This window comes from Balaenoptera borealis (assembly GCF_965194805.1).
Source record: "Balaenoptera borealis genome assembly, chromosome: 9".
Lineage (NCBI taxonomy): Eukaryota > Metazoa > Chordata > Mammalia > Artiodactyla > Balaenopteridae > Balaenoptera > Balaenoptera borealis.
In genome coordinates, this window is record NC_138873.1 from 107,325,880 (window position 1) to 107,346,111 (window position 20,232).

Consider the following 20,232-nt stretch of genomic DNA (forward strand, 5'->3'; position numbering starts at 1 on the left):
GACCATGGTAGGTGGCAAACGAGCAAACACTCTCTAGTACTAGTATTATTATCATGTCAGTGTCCTCCAGTGAGAGAGTCCATCAGGATGACACTTGTAGTTGAACAAGTTGGGTTTGTTACTCTTGGCAGTGAGGGGAAATCAACATAGGGAATTGCAGGGCGTCTTAGTAAGGGGGTGTTAGGAAAGACTTATCAAGGGTTTGGGCTTGTGTTGGGTGATTTCACAGAAGGTTTAAAAAAGTGGGGCTTTGCTCCAGATTTGATGGTGTCAGGGAGGGGGGACAATGCTATGATTGTGTATCTTAGTAAATTATCTCGGATGAGGGAAGACCAGATGCAGTTGGTGAAGAAGTGAGTCACTCATCTTAGCTGAGAAAGGAGAATGCTTGGAACATTGTGGGTTCCACGGGGACCTTGTCTTTGTCTATGAAGTGACCTTGTTTTACCTCATTTTTATCACAGTCTCAGAGTGACCTTGTCTGGTTATTAATGTGTTTTCTGATGCTTTTAGGTCCAACAGGGGATAACACAGCCTCGCTGTGACAACAAGGAAGCTGCCAACAGTACTGAGGTCTGGCTAAGTGTCAGACCTGAGCCTGGGTGTCACCTTGGTGGTGACTCCTCCTCCAGGGTGATTTGATCACTTTAGATGCTTCTATTTTTAATGATTTTGATTTTGATTAATATTCAGCTGGAGAAAAGTGACAGACATATGGAATGTTTACATTTTCTAGGTAGGCCCTCCATTAAAATTATATAGATGTATATCTGCGAAAAAAAATTGATATTGTCTTTTCCAAAATTAAATTATTTTGGGAAAATGAAAGCTTAAGTTTTTAGTTCAAAGCCTCAAGCTCTATGGTAATTTTCTTCGTAGTATTTTACTTCATAGTAATAATTTTTTTCCCTCTGTCAGTAGCTGAAGACTGGAAGAACCAATGATTTAAGTTTGGCCCTCTTTGTGTCAGTTTTGACAATTCTCTTTCTGATATATATTTATGAAGTAGAGAACAAGTAATATAGAGGATAGGTAGGGATAAATAAGTGACAGATTGAAGACTGAAATAAAGAACTATTGACAAGTTTTCATTTATATATGGGGCTATGTATAAATGAATATAATTATATGATTCAGTGGTCTGGAGTTCACAGACATGGATTAAGGTTTAGTTCCAATCCTTAATTTTATTTATTTATTTATGTATGTATGTATTTATTTATTTTCCAATCCTTAATTTTAAATATTTACTTAGGCAACTTCTTCCTCTTTTCTATTCCTCACTTCTTTCATTTTTAAAATAGAGCTGATATTCATTACCCTTCTGTATCATAGGAATGTTAATGTGATTAAAATTAGGTGGAAGAATCTTGAAAACTATAAAACAATATGAAGTCGAGGATCATGATTTATATGGGAATATTACTTTAAAAACTAGGGATTTGGTGAAGTAAACTCAGGATATTATGACAGTTTCTGAGCTTTATTTCTTATGGACAGCCTTCATCAGACACTCAAAGGGATTCTTTGGCCAGGATTGTTCTAGGGAGAAGTAGCTGCATAAGGGCCCATTTCAGTCTGTGGGGCTGAGCAGTCCTGCGTTTGAGAAATTCATTCCTGAGAATCCAGAACCATTCCAGACAGATCCCATTAGGTTGTAGTTTCCAGATATATTTGCAGACTCATAAACTCTAAGAAGAAGGAAAGAACCACCCAACTATAGGTCCTGAGGAACACAGCTGGAACCTAACATCTGTTACCTAGAGCAAGAGGCTTCGGTCTCCTGTGGTCCTAGTATTTTGATCCTTCAGCATTTGTGAGAGGGTGACCTCCCCACAGTCCCTCTGCAGGGAGCGTTCCTGTGAGGACAGAGAGTGGAAAGATCCTGAGCCTTTGCCCTACCTTGGTTCAAAGGTCCCTGATTGTCTCAACATGAGGATGTTATAATTTAAAACACAAATGCTGCCTCGTTAACCTGGTCTTTAATTAAAATTTGCATTTCATCATCTTAACCTTCTAGTCTATTATGTGGCAATTGTATTCATTTTGTGTCATTTCAGATTTTCAGCATTATTCTGGTGATCTTTCAGTGCTTAGCTTATGAGAGTTTTAAAAAAATGTGTCTTTCTTAATCCTGGCTTGCTCTCTTTTACTATTTAATATTTTTCTCATTTAAACTTTGTCTTAATTTACTTACCAACCTTTTTTTTTAAATCCTTCTTAGCCCTTACCACGATAACTTGCTTCTATTCTTAATTCTAATTTTTAAAAATGATATTTCATTTTGATTTTCCTCTTTTGTCATTTATTTTAAAATGACAAATAGGAAACATAGGTTTTTGCTCTTCAGCATATGGCTCTTCTACATTTCAGTCTTGTATCCCAAAGGAGTCTTTCCCATTCCCTGGGTAACTCCCAATTCAGTAAAAATCAGAGCTTTCCAACTTTGGCATACCTAAATCAGATAGCCTCAAAGTCAGGGGCCAGAACTCTTCTCCCCTGATTCCTCCCTACAGGTAACTTAATCAGTCATCAGCAATCAACACAGAACAGTTGTTGAAATGATGGTTTTAGTGTTCAAAATATTCATGACTTTAACTTGTGGTTATTGTTATCCAGTCTATACTATAGTGTCACCAGTTATTGGTCAAGATGAGAAAATAGACTGAAACATAGTATTTTCATTAAAATGTATCATAGTCACAGGGAACTATATTCAATATCCTTGGATAAACCATAATGGAAAAGAATATAAAAACAAATGTATATATGTGTATAAATGAATCACTTTGCTATACAGAAGAAATTAACACGACATTGTAAATCAACTATAAACAAATTTTTTAAATAATAAAATAAGATAAAATGTATCATAGGAATTGTTCCCTGCACATCAGAGACAGGTTTTTCTTCCGGGTGAACACAATTGCAGAAGGAAGTTTCTTTAACACAGCAAACCCCAGGAATCTAATGTTTTAGCCATTGCAATTTTAATACTTCTGGGTCCAGAAAATCTGGTCATGTGTCACATTGCTGTAAAAAAACTTTGTGTCCCCAGAGTGACACTGTTGTATAAGGAAGCACATTACATGAAGGTAGGACAGACTGATCTCAGCATCCTCCCAGCTTCAAAATACAGCCTCGTGTTCTCTATTCTTAGTCACCTTTGTGGGATGGTTAGTTAAGAAATAGGCATTTGGAGTTTTTAAATTGAAAAATAGCACTGGAAAAATCCAACTGCAAATGCTTATGATGGAAATGAAAAGAAACTAAAAAGCCTAAGAAAGTGCTGATTCTTAACCTGGCTGCCTATCATGGAAGAAATTATGCCCTCTAATGCGATGTTTACCAAATGGTGTCCCATGAAAAGGAAGAAAAAGGGAAAGAGGGGAGGGAGGATTGATTTTTAAATAAATTTGGGAGATACAGCTTTAAACAAAGTCTATTCAGAGTAGGGCTCCCTGCATTAGGTCTACAATGGCATCACACATTCAACGCGTTCCAAATAGACATTCTAATATTTCTGGACTGTGTATCCACGGACCTGTTTGAAACCTACTCTAACCCAGTTCAGTAAAAGGGTCTACCATCTACCCATGTCTGGGCTACACTCTAGTCCCCAACATCTCCCATACCCATTCTTGTCTCTGTGCAATCCAATCTACACACAACCGCAAAATGAACGGTTAAAATGTCACATCTCTTCCCTACTTTAAAGTCCTCTCGTGGTGCCTCACCTTGTTGGCCCCATGCCTGCCGGGCCCTCCAGGATCGGACATCTGCTCACCCTCCAAACCCACCTCCTGCCGCGTCCCCCTCTTCGTGATCCCCACGAGCCCCAGGCTTCTCTCTTTCCCCGAATACACAAAGCTTTCTAGACCTCAAGACCTCCCTTGGGTAGAGCCTTCCACGGAACTTTATGCTTCTGGCTTCTTTTAGTGATGGGAACTAAGCTCTCCTGTGGTCACACTGCTTTCAGAACACTTCCAGCTGTGACTCTCTTGTTCACTCATTTGTTTACTTGTTTATCATCATCTGTCTCCACCACAGCCCCTCAGACTACACGTTCCAGGAGAGCAGAGCTTGGTGGGTCTTTATCAGCACAGTTTCCCCTGAGTCTAACAGAACAAGACCGGTCACAGTGCGGATGCTGTGTGCATCGTTTCTCAGGAGTACAGAGGAGCCAGTTTGGGAATGTTTACATTTCCCCAAATCATTGGGAACACTTTTCTGACAAAATGACAAGGTGCTAATTAGCCTTCAGTAGGAACACAGTTCTAGAAAGAAAGCTTTGAGGTGTTTTCAAGCTCGTGGTTTTGCAGTGAGTCTGGGGGTTCTCCCTGTCAGTGTGGAAGGCAGTCGTATCTGGGTGGGTAGTAGGGTGGGGAGGGCCTTGGTGGTTTCTTGCCTCCGTACTCACCCAGGTGGAGAGCAAACCTGAATGCAGCTGAAGGAGAAGCAGCTTCGGCACCACTCTGGATCCCAGTTAAGCATCAGACAAAAAGAAAAAAGTCTCTTCATGTCTTGTGTGGTACCTAGACAAGAGGTTATGAAATAGAAAACTTAGGTGTATCATATGATAATTGGTTTTTATTTTTAAATATCTCAACATTTAATCCCTGAAGTATAATGCATATATCAGACTAAGAAATGCTTAAATGCCCATAAAAGAACTCTTAATTTCCACCTCTCAAAAACCTCTACTTTTTCCTAATCAGTAAAATGACACTACCATTTCCTGAAAGATCTTTTTAATTTTTTTTTGGTTTAGGTGATTTCAGTGATATTGTGGTATTGTTTTTTATTTTAATTTTTTTATTGACATATAGTTGGTTTACAGTGTTGTGTTAGTTTCAGGTGTACAGCAAAGTGATTCAATTATATATGCATATATATCTTTTTTTTTCAGATTATTTTCCCTTGTAAGTTATTACAAGATACTGAGTATAGTTCCCGGTGCTATACTGTAGGTCCTTGTTGTTTACCTATTTTATATATATTAGTGTATATATATTAATCTCAAACTCCTAATTTATCCCTCCCCCCCAGAACATAATTAATGATTTTTTTGTTTTAAATTCTAGGATGAGAAACAAACAAAAAACCTAAAATAAAACAACGTTCCACATTTGGCACTAAAGAAACTCTTTCATGTACATATAAGTCAGTTGTCTAATCTTTTAAATTAAATTCACGTACTCCTCTCTTTCTAACCTCTCAATTTTCCATTTTCACAGCGGAAATGGAACTTTGCCTTACCACACTCTATAACACACTCACTAAAGGAATATTGGGTTTTTGCTCTTTTTTAAAAATATCCAATCAGTTACTTTGTCAAGTCCATTCTTTCATACTGGTGCAGTGAATGTTCAGGAAAAGAAACTTCTAGTTCTCAGTGTAAAATAAAAAGTCAAAAACATCCACTTGATACATCTTCAATTTCATTGTTATTTATTTTCTGTAACTAATTTATAAACAAAACTGTTCATATCTAAAATATATGTTTTGTTGATGTTTATGGTGGTGTTGAACCTCAAAAGTTCCCTCAAATGTCTAATTTAACTCATTCTTGAACTTTAGCCAAAACAGAACATGTGTACTTTGGCAGAAAGGACTGAACTAATATTACAAATGTATGGATTTTAAATGTTTAAAAATTTTTAACTATGGTGATGCAAAGTCTTCTTTCAAAAAAAGCCCTCTGAGCAAAACACTTCACAAATATTTTTCCTAATCTCTCTTAGGCAAGGTCTTTCCTCATTCCTCGTCCATAATACAGCCCCCTGCCCAATTATCTTCTCTGATTCCACCTCTGACTCAGTCATTACCACGTGCACATCTTCCTAGCCGGAGACACTAATCCTCTGTTCTTTGCAGTGAGTGTGTAGCTATTACATTCATTAACAAACAAACAAACAAAAAAGCTAAAAATTTACCTCAAACCAGAATTCTTAAGGACAAGAGATATTCTTTTATTCTACTCACTGAGCACTAAACTGATTGGCATCTCTTAATTCATCTTTGTTTATGTGTTGCTTTCTGAATGTTCTCAAAAATTTGAATACCTGTATATTCTTTTGCCAAATAGATGGTACATATGCTGCAGGCATGAATGTTTTTTTTTAACCATTCTTCTTGAAAGCAAACTTAATAAGTCTTATCTTTGAAAAGCAAAATTCTGAAATGAAAATAGTTTATATCAGCCTATTGATTCACTAGACTTTTTAGTCTGGCAAATGGATTACATAGCCAATAAGATTGTGTCAGATACTTTTAATAAAGTGAGATGCTAAAATTACATGAATGGGATGATTAAATTGGCATTTTGTGATTTTTCATCTCACAAAGTGTTTATTAAATACAGCTAGACACATATTAAACAGACTTCTTTTTAACAGCTACCAGCGAGACCTGCAATTAGGTTGAAAGTACTCACTCCTATTCTGCCAGGCTTTCTTGTTTAGGTGGGTTTTCACAGCAGCATTAGTTTATGTTGGAACTTTGGATTTATGGTGAACTCTCTTTCGCTGTAATGAAATCGACCAAGAGCCATGGAATGATACTGGAAAAAGTAGAGAGTTATATCCTAGTGCATTTATAACACTTATATGCTAGTTTATGCCTTCTAAATTAGGTAAATATTTTTGCCTGATTCCTTTGCTCCCTTGTAGTTTGTGGCCTGTGGGATTATACCTTCATGAATGCTGTCTCCTTTGTCTAAATTATCCAAATCATAATTACCCCGCAAGTAGGTGTGATCTGTTCTCTGAAAGTCTTCATTGCTGTGTTAAGATGTATTGCTCTTAATTTTTCATTTACTTATTTGTATGTGTAGAGTACTTCTTTTACTGTTATCATATTTTTGAGGTTGGAATTCAAATTCTTGTATTTCTTGTTAATACCTACCACAGAGTCTGATGACTAAGAGATTCTTAACAGTCATTCGAATGAGTGAATAAATAAATGCATCTCAATTTGAACTTCCAAAGACAAAGTCAACCATCTATATTCCATTCTGGTCACCAGACACCTGGACGTCGTTTTGGTCCTCTCTCCACTCACGGTCCTTCCCGTGTGGCCCTGATCTCCCAGGATGCACCATTGGTACCTTCTCCTCATCCCAGTTCAGACCCTTCTCACCATCTCCCATGATTCTTTCTCTTCCCTGCACTACATATGATCAGAGAATCCTATTGACATTCTTCAATGGCTTCTTTTTTTTTTCCTATTTTTTCTTTTCTTTTTTTTCCTTCTTTTTCTTTGTTTTCTTCTTCTTTTTTTTTTTTCTTTTTTCCAATGGCTTCTTAATGATCTGTTAAAAATAGGCAAAATCCATAACACAGTTGACAAAAAGTTTGCAAAATCTGCCCTCTATCTTCTTCACGAACTCCTCTGCGTAGTTATTCACCTGGCTTTCTGGATGCTGTTCACAATGCCCTCCATTCAGTCCTGCCCAGGATCTTTGTGTATCTTCAGGGAACATGCCCTTTCCCTAGGGATTTCCTATTATCGTGCAAGCATACTTGAAACCTCACTTTGTCTGGGAAGACTCCCCAGGCTCTGTAAACTCTTATCTCACAGTGTCTTGAAATCATCCTTTGCAGCAATGCTATAGAATTAATTTATTTAGCATGGAATTAATTAGTTAACTCATTCTAGGGGTTCCTTTTCTAAAATATGAGCTCTGTGAGTTACTGGTCATTACTTGTTGTATTAATTGCTCCCTGTACCCATCTCCAAGATCAAGGTCTTGGCTTGTTGAATGATCAATAAATACTTTTGAAGAAATAAGTCAATAAGAAGAGATACCAGACACATAAAGTAAATAGAAGTGCAGAATCAGGTAACAGTTGTTTGGGGGTTAATAAAATCTAACTGCACTCATTTAGAGTCCCTTGGTCGGGACTCATCTTCAAGGTTAGTTTTACCTTGTACAGGCACCTCAGAGATATCGCAGGTTCAGTTCCAGATCACCTCAATAAGGTGAATATCACAGTAAAGTGAGTCACAACAATTTTTGGTTCCTCAGTACATACAAAAATTCTGTTTACATTAGACTGTAGTCTCTTAAGAGTGCAATAGCATTGTGTCTTTAAAACAACGTACACACTTTAACTTTAAAATATGTTATTGCTAAAACATGCTGACCATCATCTGAGCCTTCCACAAGTTGTAATCTTTTTGCTGGTGGAGCGTTTTCCTCCATGCTGGTGGCTGTTGACCGATCAGGGTGATGGCTGCTGAAGGTCGGGGCAGCTGGGGCAGTTTCTAAACTAAGACCACAGTGACGTTTCCCAAATGGATTGACTCTTTCTGTCATGAACGATTTCTCTGTAGCATGCAGTGCCGTTTGATAGCATTTTACCCACAGCAGAACTACTTTCAAAATTGGAGTCAGTCCTCTCAAATGTTTGTGCTGCTTTATCAACTAAGTTTATGTCATATTCTAAGTCCTTTGCTGTCATTTCAACAATCCTCACAGCATCTTCACCAGGAGTAGATTCCATCTCAAGAAACCACGTTCTCTGCTCGTCCATAAGAGGCAACTTCCTCATCCCTTCAAGTTTTATCATGAGATTGCAGCAATTCAGTCACATTTTCAGGCTCCACTTCTTTTTTTTATTTCATGTTCCCTTATTTTTTATTATTTTTAATTAATTAATTAATTAATTTATTTATTTTTGGCTGTGTTGGGTCTTCGTTTCTGTGCGGGGGCTTTCTCCAGTTGCGGCGAGCGGGGGCCACTCTTCATCGCCGTGCGCGGGCCTTTCACTGTCGTGGCCTCTCTCGTTGTGGAGCACAGGCTCCAGACGCTCAGGCTCAGTAGTTGTGGCTCACGGGCCTAGTTGCTCCGCGGCATGTGGGATCCTCCCAGACCAGGGCTCGAACCCGTGTCCCCTGCATCGGCAGGCAGACTCTCAACCACTGCGCCACCAGGGAAGCCCCCTTATTTTTTTTTAATGTTACTTTTTAAAAATATATATATTTATTTATTTATTTAGGCTGTAACGGGTCTTAGTTTCGGCATGCGGGATCTTTAGTTGCGGCATGTGAACTCTTAGTTGTGGCATGCATGCAGGATCTAATTCCCCAATCGGGGATCGAGCCCGGGCCCCCTGCATTGGGAGCATGGAGTCTTACCCACTGGACTGCCAGGGAAGTCCCAATGTTCCCTTACTTTTATTTTTACTTATTTTTTAACTTTTTGTTTTGTATTGGAGTATAGTTGATTAACAATGTTGTGTTAGTTTCAGGTGTACAACAAAGTGATTCAGTTATGCATATACATGTATCTATTCTTTTTCAAATTCTTTTCCCATGTAGGTTGTTACATAATATTAAGAAGAGTTCCCCAAGCTTCACTTCTAATTCTAGTTTTCTTGCTATATCCACCACATCTGCAGTCACTTCCTTCACTGAAGTGTTGATCCCCTCAAAACCATCCATGAGGGTTGGAATCAGTTTCTTCTAAATTTCTGTTAATGTTTCTATTTGGACCTCTTCCCACGAATCATGAATGTTCTTAATGACATCTAGAATGTTGAATTCTTTCCAAAAGGTTTACTATTGACTTTGTCCAGGTCCATCAGAGGAATCACTATCTATGGTGGCTATAGCCTTACAAAATGTATTTCTTAATAAGACTTGAAAGTCAAAATGACTAGCAGGCATGAAAAACAACATTAATCTCATTGTCCATCTCCATCAGCGCTCTTGGGGGACCAGGTACCTTGTTGATGAACAGTTATATTTTGAAAGGAATCTTTTTTTCTGAGCAGTAGGTCTCAGCAGTGGACTTAAAATATTGAGTAAACCATGTTGTAAACAGATGTGCGTCATGCCTGCTTCTTTGTTGTTCCATTTATAGAGCAGAGGCAAAGGAGATTCAGCATAATTTTTAAAGGCCCTTGGATTTTCGGATGATAAATGAGCATTGGCTTCAACTTAAAGTCACCAGTTGCGTTAACCCCTAAAAAGAGAGTCATCCTGTCCTTTGAAGCTTTGAAGCCAGGCATTGACTTCTCTCCAGCTATGAAAGTCCTAGGTGGTGTCCTCTTCCAATAGAAGGCTGTTTTGTCTGCATGAAAATCTGTTGTTTAGAGTAGCCACCTTCATGCATTATCTTACCACTACAGCTTTCTTCATATTAGCAATAACGCTGTTTCACTTTCTTCATTCGTGTGTTCACTGGAGCAGCACTTTTAATTTCCTTCAGGAACTTGTCCTTTGCTTTCACAACTTGGCTACCTGTTTGGCACAAGAAACCCAGCTTTTGACCTATCTCAGCTTTCAACATGCCTTCCTCACTAAAGCTTAACCATTTCTGGCTTTTGATTTAAAGTGAGAGACGCGTGACTCTTCCTTTCCCATGAACACTTAGAGGCCATTGTACGGTTATTAATTGGCCTCGTTTCATTATTGTTGTGTCAGGGAGGCCTGAGGAGAGGGAAAGAGATGGGAGAACAGCCAATGGGTGGGGCAGTCAGAGCACACACAGCATTTCTCTGTTAAGTTCCCTGTCTTATATGTGCCTGGTTCCCCAAGGCAATGACAATATTAACCTCAAAGATCACTGATCACAGATCACCAAAACAAATATAATAAGCAAGAGAAAGTTCGAATTATTGCCAGAATTACCAAAATGTGATGCAAAGACTCAAAGTGAACAAATGCTGTTGGAAAAATGACACCTGTAGGCTTGCTCCAGGCAGGTCACCACAGAACTTCAATTTGTAAAAAATGCATTATCTGTACAGTGCAGTAAAGGCATGCGTGTACTCTGCGTACAGCCTTCTCTCCTAGAAGACCTCCTCACGCTGTCTCTGCTTCTGCTTTGGCAGTTGATGGACAGTGGCAGGAGTGGAGCTTCTGGAGCCGGTGCTCCGTGACCTGCTCGAACGGGACCCAGCAGAGGAGTCGGCAGTGTACTGCAGCCGCCCACGGGGGCTCGGAATGCAGAGGGCCCTGGGCAGAAAGCAGAGAGTGCTACAACCCCGAGTGCACAGGTGAGGCCTGATGACTGCATTCGAAGGATGCCTGCCCTTTAGATAATGTGACAGGATCGTGCCAGACGGTCGTGGAATTGTCAGGTGATTATACATTTCTAGTCAATGAAGCCGGTTGTACCAGAGCTCATCCTACTGTATGTTACATGAATAAAGTAACAAGATTCAACAGATTCTTAAATTAGATGAAATTAATGAGATTAGATTAAATTTTGATGAAATTGATGAAGTCTAGCACGGAGCTCGTGTTCTTTACAAGTAAAGGTCAATGTCCATGTGCAGCTTCTGACAAACTTACAGAAACTTCTGTTCATCACAATGCTCTACATTTGACCAGCAAGTTAAATATTTGTGTCCATTTGATTCATGGTGGTAGATTAATAAAAATTGAATAGACAGTCATGGGCCTCAGATTTTCAAATCCCTAAAACAGTGTGCACTGGACGACTGCCATTGACCTTGACGTATTTCTTTCAGCCAATGGTCAGTGGAATCAGTGGGGTCATTGGAGTGGGTGCTCCAAGTCCTGTGATGGCGGCTGGGAGAGGCGAATGAGGACCTGCCAGGGTGTGGCAGTGACCGGGCAGCCGTGTGAAGGGACAGGCGAGGAAGTGAGAAGATGCAGCGAGCAGCGATGTCCTGGTGAGTGAGCTCAGATCGTCCCCAGGGAAACACTTTGGTACCTGGGGGAAAAAAAGGATTAAAAACATTGTCATTGGTTAAAGGCCGTATTTCCTCAATGGAAGTATTGCTAATAATAAGTGGCAATTTACTTCTTTCCATAATGTATGAGGTTTTGTCTGTTTATGTGTCAAAGGCTGTGCCTTCTATACATTTTTAAATTATTTGCTGAAAACTGACGTTGAAAAATGTAATAACACCAAAGTAGGCATATTGAACAATAACACGGCTAGAAATTTTTGAAATTAAGTTAGGGTACTGTTTTTTTTTTCACTCTCTTTATGAAATATTTGTTTACTGAGAACACAAAACAAGTTGCCTTAGATTATTTTACTAGAAATATAGAGACATCAGTGTGAGGTAGATTAGTAAGGAAATAAAGAGATGAGGTTGAAACTCAGAAACTTGTAAATTCTGCTGTTAATCCATCCTGATGTGTGACCTTGGACACCCCAGTTTACTAGCCCTTGCCCCATTCCCACTGTAAAAGGAAATTCCTGTGAGTAACTCACTTTAAAATAACAGCATCACACTTTAATTCATAGTGAAAAAATGGAAGTATTGCTACACTGGAGGATTTTACATATGAGCATAGAAAAAAGAGAAGGTCAGAAATTGCCCAGATTATAAATCATATTGTATTATAGGTCATAAATTTTAAAAGCTCATTTAGAACAAAGACTCCTTCCTAAGTGTGTGTACATTTCATAAAATACTATTAACACACTCAAGACTCAATAAATAAGTGAAAATTCGGATTTTAGAATGATACCATTGGCAAAATTTTATAAACATACAGGAAAAGCTAATAGCACGGAATTTAAAAACTTCATAGCTGGGTATAAAGTTCTGAACTTAGAGAATTTGAAGACCCAGTTAGAGCCGTTGTTGCCACTAGTAACTGTTGTGGGCAAGCTCGCCGATCTTGGGCTATCTGGTCCTAGTGGGTGTGGTGACTTCAGCTGTTTGAGATTCCTTTTCAGTTCAGGAAACTATGGATTTTTGTCTCTATGTAACATGACTACTGGGATTTAGAAAAACCAAGGAATTCTAAGAGCTATCCAGGGATCAAAACTTTTTATTTCTCCATATTTAGAATTCTAAAGACTTTTCATGGTTCAATAGCAACAGAAACTGGACTCTAAGGGTAACAGTATATCAGTGGTATTTTTTTGGTTCTTAAAAAAGATCTAAAATTAGTTTTGTTAATTCTTAAGGCCATATGAATCCAGAATGATAAGAAGTAACCAGCACGCAGGACTCTGTTTAGAAAGATACCTATACAGATTAGCATCATGAAATTTCTGCTGTGCTGCATAAGAATTAAGAAGCATTAAACAAAAATATTTCTTTTGCCGAGGGAGGAATTTCACTGGAACAGTAGGCATGACTAAATAAGACCCTTTTAACATCTGAAGTTATCTGAACTAGTCTGAGCGTGCCAAGGTTCTTAACTGGTCCTTTAAAACTGACTTTTATCTGCATATATAGCGGTAAGATGGTGGTGCTTGCAATCAGCTTTATAAAGATTGCCACCTGCTGTTTGGAAAACATTTTACATCTCTATTTACAAAAAAGATATTATACCTTATTTGCTAGGTTTATTTGCTGGCTTTCGTGCTTTCAGGGAGACTGAAAAATTATCATATAAAACTGTAAGCACTTTTTAGATTATATAATATATATAATTATTTTGGTATTAACCGTAACATTTTCATTTTTCTCTTTTCAAAAATATGATTTGAAATCCCCTCAAGTATGTAAATAACATTTTTGAATTAAAATGAATTATTGAATCAGCTAAACAATTCACAGATTAGTGATTATACAGGGGTAAAAAAATAAATATATGTACCAAGCTTTTGAAAATATATCCTAATCTTGCACCTTCATACAAATCACATTATCCATTAAAAATTATATGTGACTATTAATTTCAACAATGCTTTCTGCCTCTGTATAGAAATTTTATCAAAATAAAGGAGGTGTTTTACTTTTAATATTTATCCTTTAACTTTTCAATGCACAGCCATGTCATCCCCAGATTATTTTATCAAGAAAGCGGGATTTATAAATAACTCAGTTTTCCACGGTGGACTTGATTTATATATTGGCTTTTCAACTCCGCACAATTGTTTCTCTGTAGTTAATATATATTCCTTTATGATTAGAGCATAGGTTTCCTAATTTCTGCCATTAGATTGCTCCAAATTTACACATTGACAATATAAATTGAGAAAACTTTCAAATTATCTTAACAGTTGCTAAGGCATTTTTTCTCGTTTTGTCAGTGATAAAGCCTGAACAAATGTCTCTTTTGAAACAATGTTTTTTTCTAGTATTATTTTTAGTACTGTTCTCTCTTAATTTTTCTTCCTCTTGCTGGAAGCAAATAAACTAGTATTTATTTTTATGCTTCACTTAATTTGGATACAAAACAAATTAATCAAGTTTTCCAAGAGACCCTCAGTTGTCAGGAAGGAGAAATGTAATATATGCAGATGTTTGTCTGGATAATTAATAAAAATAATGATTAATCATCTGGGTTTAATCAAAAGCTGTTATGACATCTACTAAAAATGGAAAATAAAAAATATTTTCCCATCAAGATTAGGATATTTCTTTCCTGGTAAATAGATAAAATGAAAGTATTAAAAAGGGCCTCAATGATGCCCCTGTCTTCATAAGAAAAGAGAATTAGAGGGATTAAAAAATTATATTATTACTTTTTAAAAATACTGCTAGTTAAGGAATAGCGTAGCTACAAGGGAGATAATTAAGTTGCCCAATTTTTAAATTGGTCAACCTCACCAAATAATGATTTCATTGATCTCAATCTTATTGTACACCCAGGCTTTGAGGGTTAAAATAGTAGAAAGTTAATAGCTCCCCTAATTATGTTATGTTGCTACAATGTGAAAAAATACTATTTTTAATCTTTTGTTTGGTTGGTTTTTTCCCCCAATATTCCCCTGGTTAATATCATTCAGAAAGCAGAGTTACTGGTGCTTGGCCTACATTAGCCCAGGCTTCCCAGGCCCTCCCTGCTCTGCTCCCAGGGAAGGGCTTGCTCTTTCCAGAGCCCAATTATAGGATGTATGACTCTTTAGTCATTAGTTGCTAAATTGGAACCTACCATTCACAGGGAGATGTTACACTTAATTTATACATAAAATGTCCTTTTTGGAGTCACCATTGCTTTGTCTGCAAGTGGTAAGTGAAGCGCGCAGGTTAAACGTTCTGAGAAAAACTTTGAAGTAAGGGTGCCATACCATAAATGTGCATGGTAACAGCAACTTAGATCAGGGATGGAGCAATTACTGGGATACTGAACTCTAGATATTCATCCCAAGGGAAGTCAGCAGTGACGCTGTGTGCTCAGACTTGTCTTGCACATTGTGATGCATTTGTGTTGGAATTTGGCCCCCTGTAATGTGCTGACTATAAGCCCTCAACAGCCCCCCACCCCTCTGGAGTGACTGTCTCTGCAAGATTGCTCCGCAACAGAATTATGTCTTCTTTGGAGACCAAGAGAGTCGTTCATTTCGTTTCTGAGTAATTTTCCTTCAGTAGGAAGAAAGCATCACCATGCTTGCTTCCTTTGGGCTCCTACCTTCTCTGAGTGCCTCTCTGCATTGCCCAAGCTGTGCTTCGCAAACTTTAGTGGACGAATCCCTTTTAAAATAGCATCAAAAAAAAAAAAAAATGCTTAGGAATAAACCTGACCAAGGAGGTGGCTTATATGCTGAAAACCATAAACGTTAATAAAGGAAATTGAAGATGATTCAAAGAAATGGAAAGATATCCCATGCTCTTGGATTGGAAGAATTAATATTGGTAAAATGCCCATACTACCCAAAGCAATCTACAGATTTAATGCAATCCCTATCAAATTACCCATGACATTTTTCACAGAACTAGAACAAATAATCCTAAAATTCATATGGGACCATAAAAGACCCACACTTGCTAAAGCAATCCTGTGGAAAAAGAACAAAGCAGGAGGCATAACCCTCCCAGATGTCAGACAGTACTACTATAGTCAGACAAAAGCTACTATAATCAAAATAGCATGGTATTGGCACAAAAACAGACATATGGATCAATGGAACAGAATAGAGAGTCCAGAAGTAAACCTGCACACCTACAGTCAATTAATCTACAATGAAGGAGGCAAGAATACACAATGGAGAAAAGTCAATCTCTTCAGCAAGTGGTGTTGGGAAAGCTGGACAGCTGAATGTAAATCAGTGAAGTTAGAACACACCCTCACACCATACACAAAAATAAACTCAAAATGGCTTAAAGACTTAAATATAAGACATGACATCATAAAACTCCTAGAAGACAACATAGGCAAAACATTCTCTGATATAAGTCATACCAGTGTTTTCTTAGGTCTGTCTCCCAAGGCAATAGAAACAAAAGCAAAAATAAACAAATGGAACCTCATCAAACTTACAAGCTTTTTCATAGCAAACCATAAACAAAACAAAAAGACAACCTGCAGACTGGGAGAAAATATTTGTAAATGATGAGACCAACAAGGGCTTAATTTCCAAAATATTCAAACAGCTCATACAACTCAATAACAACAACAAAAAAATACAACCCAATTGAAAAATGGGCAGAAGACCTAAATAAACATTTCTCCAAAGAAGACATACAGATGGCCAATAGGCACATGAAAATATGCTCAACATCTCTAATTATTAAAGAAATGCAAATCAAAACTACAGTGAGGTACCACCTCACACCAGTCAGAATGGGCACCATCAGAAAATCTACAGACAGCAAATGCTGGAGAGGGTGTGGAGAAAAGGGAACCCTCTTACACTGTTGGTGGAAATGTCAGTTGGTGCAGCCACTATGGAGAACAGTACGGAAGTTCCTCAAAAAACTAAAAATAGAACTACCATATGATTCAGCAACCCCACTCCTGGGCATATATCCAGACAAATCTATAATTAAAAAAGATACATGCACCGCAAACTTTAGAGGACAAAAGAATCACCCAGAGGGCTTGTTTCTTTTTTTTATTATTTTTTAGTATTTATTTTATTTATTTATTTGGCTGCACTGGATCTTAGTTGCGGCATGCGGGATCTAGTTCCCCGACTAGGGATCAAACCCGGGCCCCCTGCATTGGGAGCGTGGAGCCTTAACCACTGGACCACCAGGGATGCCCCCAGAGGACTTGTTAAGATGGAGATTCATGAGCCAATGTCCTCTGCCCCAAGGTTCTGATTCAGTAGGTCTGGTCCAGGCCTGGGAATCTGCATGCTAACAAGCTCCCAGATGATGGTGATGATGCTGCAGATTACCTCTTGGGTTGCACCAGCCTCGAGTATAAGTAAGTAAGTAAGTAACTAACTAAATAAATAAATATTAGTGATAAAATTCACAAAGAGTGGGAAACAGTTCTCCACCTCAGCTCCACTGTTGAAAGTTGAGATATCACCTGAATAAGGCTGCAGAATTTTGTCTTATCCACACTTCTTCATAAATAAGGAGGGATTGTTTCTGGAATCAGTTCATAATGAAATACAGACAATGCATGTCAAGTCTCCCTACCCAACTCTTGTTTCAACCCAAATAAAACAGAAAAATAGGGCAATTAACTAGCCGCGGTAGACAAAGTAGGATGGTTTAGGCAGAGCTGCTCGGTTGTACAGCACTAGTGCTCCTGTTTTGTGGGCAGCAGGAGGGGTGTCACTGGGACCTGTCTGATGTGAGGCTCTGCCCCACCAGGACACAGATCTTCTGTAGCAGGAGTGAGCTTTCACTGCTCTGTCCCCCAAGGCTCTGAGCTACTATACACACACAGGTGGATAATATCTGGGCTGGGTGTCAGGGAGGAGGATGGGGTCTGAGTTCACATCGACTTAAAGTTCTCCTCAGTTCCCAGTTGGAGGAGTGGGGAATTAATTAATCACTATCAATTCAAATATTTTGTCTCTGTTAGAGACAACTTAAAAAGTTAGACTTCTAAATTGTGTGGACCAAGGTATTTTAGGGTTAAACGTCATCATTCTTGGAAACCCAAATATGTAAGTGTAAAATTTACATATTTTAAAGAGAAAAAAAAGCATACTGGGCTTCCCTGGTGGCACAGTGGTTAAGAATCTGCCTGCCAGCGCAGGGGACACAGGTTCGAGCCCTGGTCCGGGAAGATCCCACATGCCGCGTAGCAACTAAGCCCGTGCGCCACAACTACTGAGCTTGCGCTCTAGAGCCCGCGAGCCACAACTGCTGAGCCCGTGTGCCACAACTGCTGAAGCCCGAGCTCCTAGAGCCCATGCTCTCTCTGCAACTAAGAGAAGCCACCGCAATGAGATGCTCGTGTACTGCCACAAAGAGTAGCCCCCGCTCAGCACAACTAGAGAAAGCCTGCGCACAGCAACAAAGACGCAGCATGGCCATAAATAAATCAATAAATTTATTTTAAAAAAAAACACACAGTATACTAGTCTCTATTGAAATTTTCACATACAAGTTGGCACCTGCTTTACCTTTTTGATTCCAGACCACAAGACTAATCACTACTAGTGCTTTAAAAAAGCTCCTATTTCATTAGAATTGCTATTATTTTTGCTGTCGGATGTTATGTGTATACCCTGTAAGGAACTATATTATTACCTGTTCAGTTTCAGAAGGTTAAGGCAAGTGTTTCACTGCACATTTTTGGACATGGCAAGTAATGTCACACCCACACGGTTCATACCAGCCGTTCACCTGAAACCAACTACTGAGTCCAGTGGTGGCAGTACGTGGCACTAGGGACTGACTTTTCTCCTCTGCAATGTCCTATCTTTTCTTGCTAAGTCACCTCAGATACACTCCAAAAAGTAGGGAAATAAATTAGAACTTGAAGGTACCCTATAGGGAGAGAAGGTACCCCACCTGGTGTTTAACCAATCTCCAGGGAAGCATCCCGTCCTCCCGAAAAGCTGGGGTTTCCTGACCTGCTGCAGTCCGAGATTCTACGGCAAATCAATTCAGCGTTAGAGGCAGAATTAAGGGAGGACCACTGGGCTCTGACATAATCAGTATATATGCCAGATAGTACTCTAGGCCTGCTAGTCAAACCCGTTGCTATGGAAATAATTATTATCATAATTCGCCTTATCAGATTGCTCATCAGATGAAGCTGGGAGAAAACTCGCACAGCTTCTGCACAGCAAAAACTTAACACGCAGTTTGTTGTAATCCTGTGTGACTCTACCTTGACCAGTTTAGAAATATTTGGCTACGTGCTGATCATTCGCAAATGGAAACAGAACATTTAAGCAGCACGTTTTACCTTTTTTATTTCTTCCTTTCAGTCCACATTGTTTTGACAGTAAAAATAAGCATATTTTAAGAGCCACTTAATGTTTTTTTTTTTTTTTTTTTTTTTTTTATTTATGGCTGTGTTGGGTCTTCGTTTCTGTGCGAGGGCTTTCTCCAGTTGTGGCAAGCGGGGTCCACTCTTCATCGCGGTGCGCGGGCCTCTCACTATCGCGGCCTCTCTTGTTGCAGAGCACAGGCTCCAGACGCGCAGGCTCAGTAGCTGTGGCTCACGGGCCCAGTTGCTCCGCGGCATGTGGGATCTTCCCAGACCAGGGCTCGAACCCGTGTCCCCTGCATTGGCAGGCGGATTCTCAACCACTGCGCCACCAGGCAAGCCCCCCACTTAATGTTTTTTAGTGAATAAAATGAACATTAATGCAATTAGTAAACTTCTTTTTGGGTTTAAGGTTTCCCAAGACACTAAACCTGAACGTTAGCCCTTGGCATTTCTCATCCCCACTTATTTTCCTCCCCTCACACATCCTGACCCATGAATGGCCCTGAGATCCTGCCCCTGGGCTTTGGTTGCTTCCTGTCTCTCTCCAGCTGTCACCTGAGTGAGAACTGTCACCTAACAGACCTTTCCAACTGGGGTATCAAATCAGACCCTTATGCCCCCAGGGGAGCTTTTCTGTCTGAAGTTCTCCCTCCTTCTTTCTAACCTCTTTCCTAGTGGGGAAGTCCACCTGAGTCAAGTCTCTCCTCCTGGGGCCCTGCTTTCTCCTGCCCCGGCCACTGCCTTCCAGCGGAAAGAGTCTGGGGAGTGTGGTCAAACCAAGGCTGGCTTTGGCCTCATTGTCCTGATACATTAAATGGGATAATGATACAGGCCCAGGGGATTGTTTCAAGGATGCAGTGATAGAATACTCTAGACCAGAGTGATTAAAGTGCAGTCCAGGTCTTCTATGTCCATTACCCATATCATGACATCAACCCCACTTTCTAATCTCTTCCGCACAGGTTCTTATCTGATGATTCTCCCCTATTCATGGCCTTAGTCATGTGACTCACTCATTAAGAAACTTCCGTGGCTTCTGGTTCCCTGCCCGATTCCATGCATACTGAGATCCCGGGGACAGTAGTGTCCCCATCAGTGGCTCATTTATACATATGGAAATCTCTGTATGTAAAGCAACCAAGCAGACGCAGTCTCTGGTTCCTGGATCGAGAAGCACGTATTCTGTCCCTTCTCTGTTGCTTGCCCTCCTATTCA

The 20,232-nt window shown here is 39.3% G+C and overlaps 1 protein-coding gene across 3 annotated transcripts in view; it reads left to right on the plus strand.

Moving 5' to 3' along the window:
- Positions 1-20,232, plus strand: part of ADGRB3 (adhesion G protein-coupled receptor B3) — a 790,409-nt gene that overhangs the window by 317,611 nt on the left and 452,566 nt on the right. For all 3 annotated transcript variants that reach the window (XM_082405028.1, XM_082405030.1, XM_082405029.1), the window contains 2 exons: positions 10,842-11,006; positions 11,484-11,648. In XM_082405028.1, coding sequence (XP_082261154.1) covers positions 10,842-11,006; positions 11,484-11,648 — 330 coding nt within the window. The remainder of the gene's footprint in view (positions 1-10,841; positions 11,007-11,483; positions 11,649-20,232) is intronic.